This window comes from Lutra lutra, chromosome 10 (genome assembly GCF_902655055.1).
Source record: "Lutra lutra chromosome 10, mLutLut1.2, whole genome shotgun sequence".
Classification (NCBI taxonomy): Eukaryota; Metazoa; Chordata; class Mammalia; order Carnivora; family Mustelidae; genus Lutra; species Lutra lutra.
The window spans coordinates 19,346,969-19,348,400 of NC_062287.1; the positions used below are offsets into that span (position 1 = coordinate 19,346,969).

General features: G+C 43.2%; 1 protein-coding gene across 1 annotated transcript; it reads left to right on the plus strand.

Annotated features, from left to right (window-relative positions):
* LOC125079029 (olfactory receptor 8B3-like) lies at window positions 1-945 on the plus strand. The gene is given in 1 exon segment (XM_047692364.1): window positions 1-945. A coding segment is annotated over 1 exon segment (945 nt).
* Window positions 946-1,432: the final 487 nt, after the last annotated feature.

Sequence of the window (1,432 nt, forward strand, 5' to 3'; positions counted from 1 at the left end):
ATGCCTTAGGGAAGAATGGCCACAGGAAATGACTCTTCAGTGACAGAGTTTATCCTGTTGGGTTTAACACAACAGCCAGAACTCCAGCTGCCTTTCTTCTTCATTTTCTTAGGAATCTATGTGGTCACCGTGGTGGGGAACATGGGCTTGATTATTCTGATCAGTCTGAACCCTCACCTGCACACCCCCATGTACTACTTCCTCTTCAACCTTTCCTTCATTGATCTCTGCTACTCGTCTGTCATAATCCCTAGAATGCTGATGGGTTTTGTAACAGAGAACATCATCTCTTACACAGAGTGTATGACACAGCTCTGTTTCTTCTCCTTCTTTGTTATTGACGAGTGCTGTATTTTGACGTCCATGGCCTATGACCGGTATGTGGCCATCTGTAAGCCCCTGCTTTACAAGGCCATCATGTCCCATCGGGTCTGCCTCACGCTGATGGCAGGAACATATGCGATGGGGATTGCGGGTGCCGTGGCCCACACTGTGTGCATGCTGAGACTCACTTTCTGCGGTGACAACATCATCAATCATTACATGTGTGACATACCTCCTCTCCTCCGGCTCTCCTGCACAAGCACCTACATCAACGAGCTAGTGGTTTTCATTGTGGTGGGCGTCAATGTAATAGTGCCCAGCCTCACCATCTCCGTTTCTTATGCCTTGATCCTCTCCAGCATCTCCCACATCCGTTCTTCCGAGGGCCGGTCCAAAGCCTTCAGTACCTGCAGCTCCCACATCGTTACTGTTTCTCTCTTCTTTGGGTCATCAGCATTCATGTATCTTAAGCCATCTGCTGGGTCTCTGGATCAAGACAAAGTATCCACAGTTTTTTATACCATTGTGGGGCCAATGATGAATCCTTTTATCTACAGTCTGAGGAACAAAGATGTTAAAATTGCACTGAGTACGATTTTGAAGAAAAGGATGTTCTCATAAATGGAAACTCGGTTAGGTATAGATGCCAAACCCAGGAGGGGCACACAATGTATGAAGTTACAGAGAGAACAGTAAAAAATCAAAATAGGAATGCAAATGATTCAAATAATAAGGTAAACTGAGTTAATTATTTATAAATCATTTCACAAAGACAGTATAAGGAGGAGGAGGACCAGTCCTCTGTCTTTTCACAGAAAGTAAAAAGGAGTTCCTTTGTCATTCTTCAGCTCATTTTCAGAAGTTACAAATTTTAAGTATAAAAGGTTGAATGTTGGTAAATTCAGAAATGGTAAAGTGTGAGATTTTTGACTGAGACATGTCTGGAATTCCTGTGAAGATTTGTCATGGATATATGGACTTTGGTGGAGTTGAGATTTGGCCATTCATTCATTCATTCATTCACTCAATAAACCTCTATTGAAAGGCTGTGGTGGAAATGAGAGAGGTCTATTACATTGCTGTAGGGCATTTTGTTTAGGGAGATTCC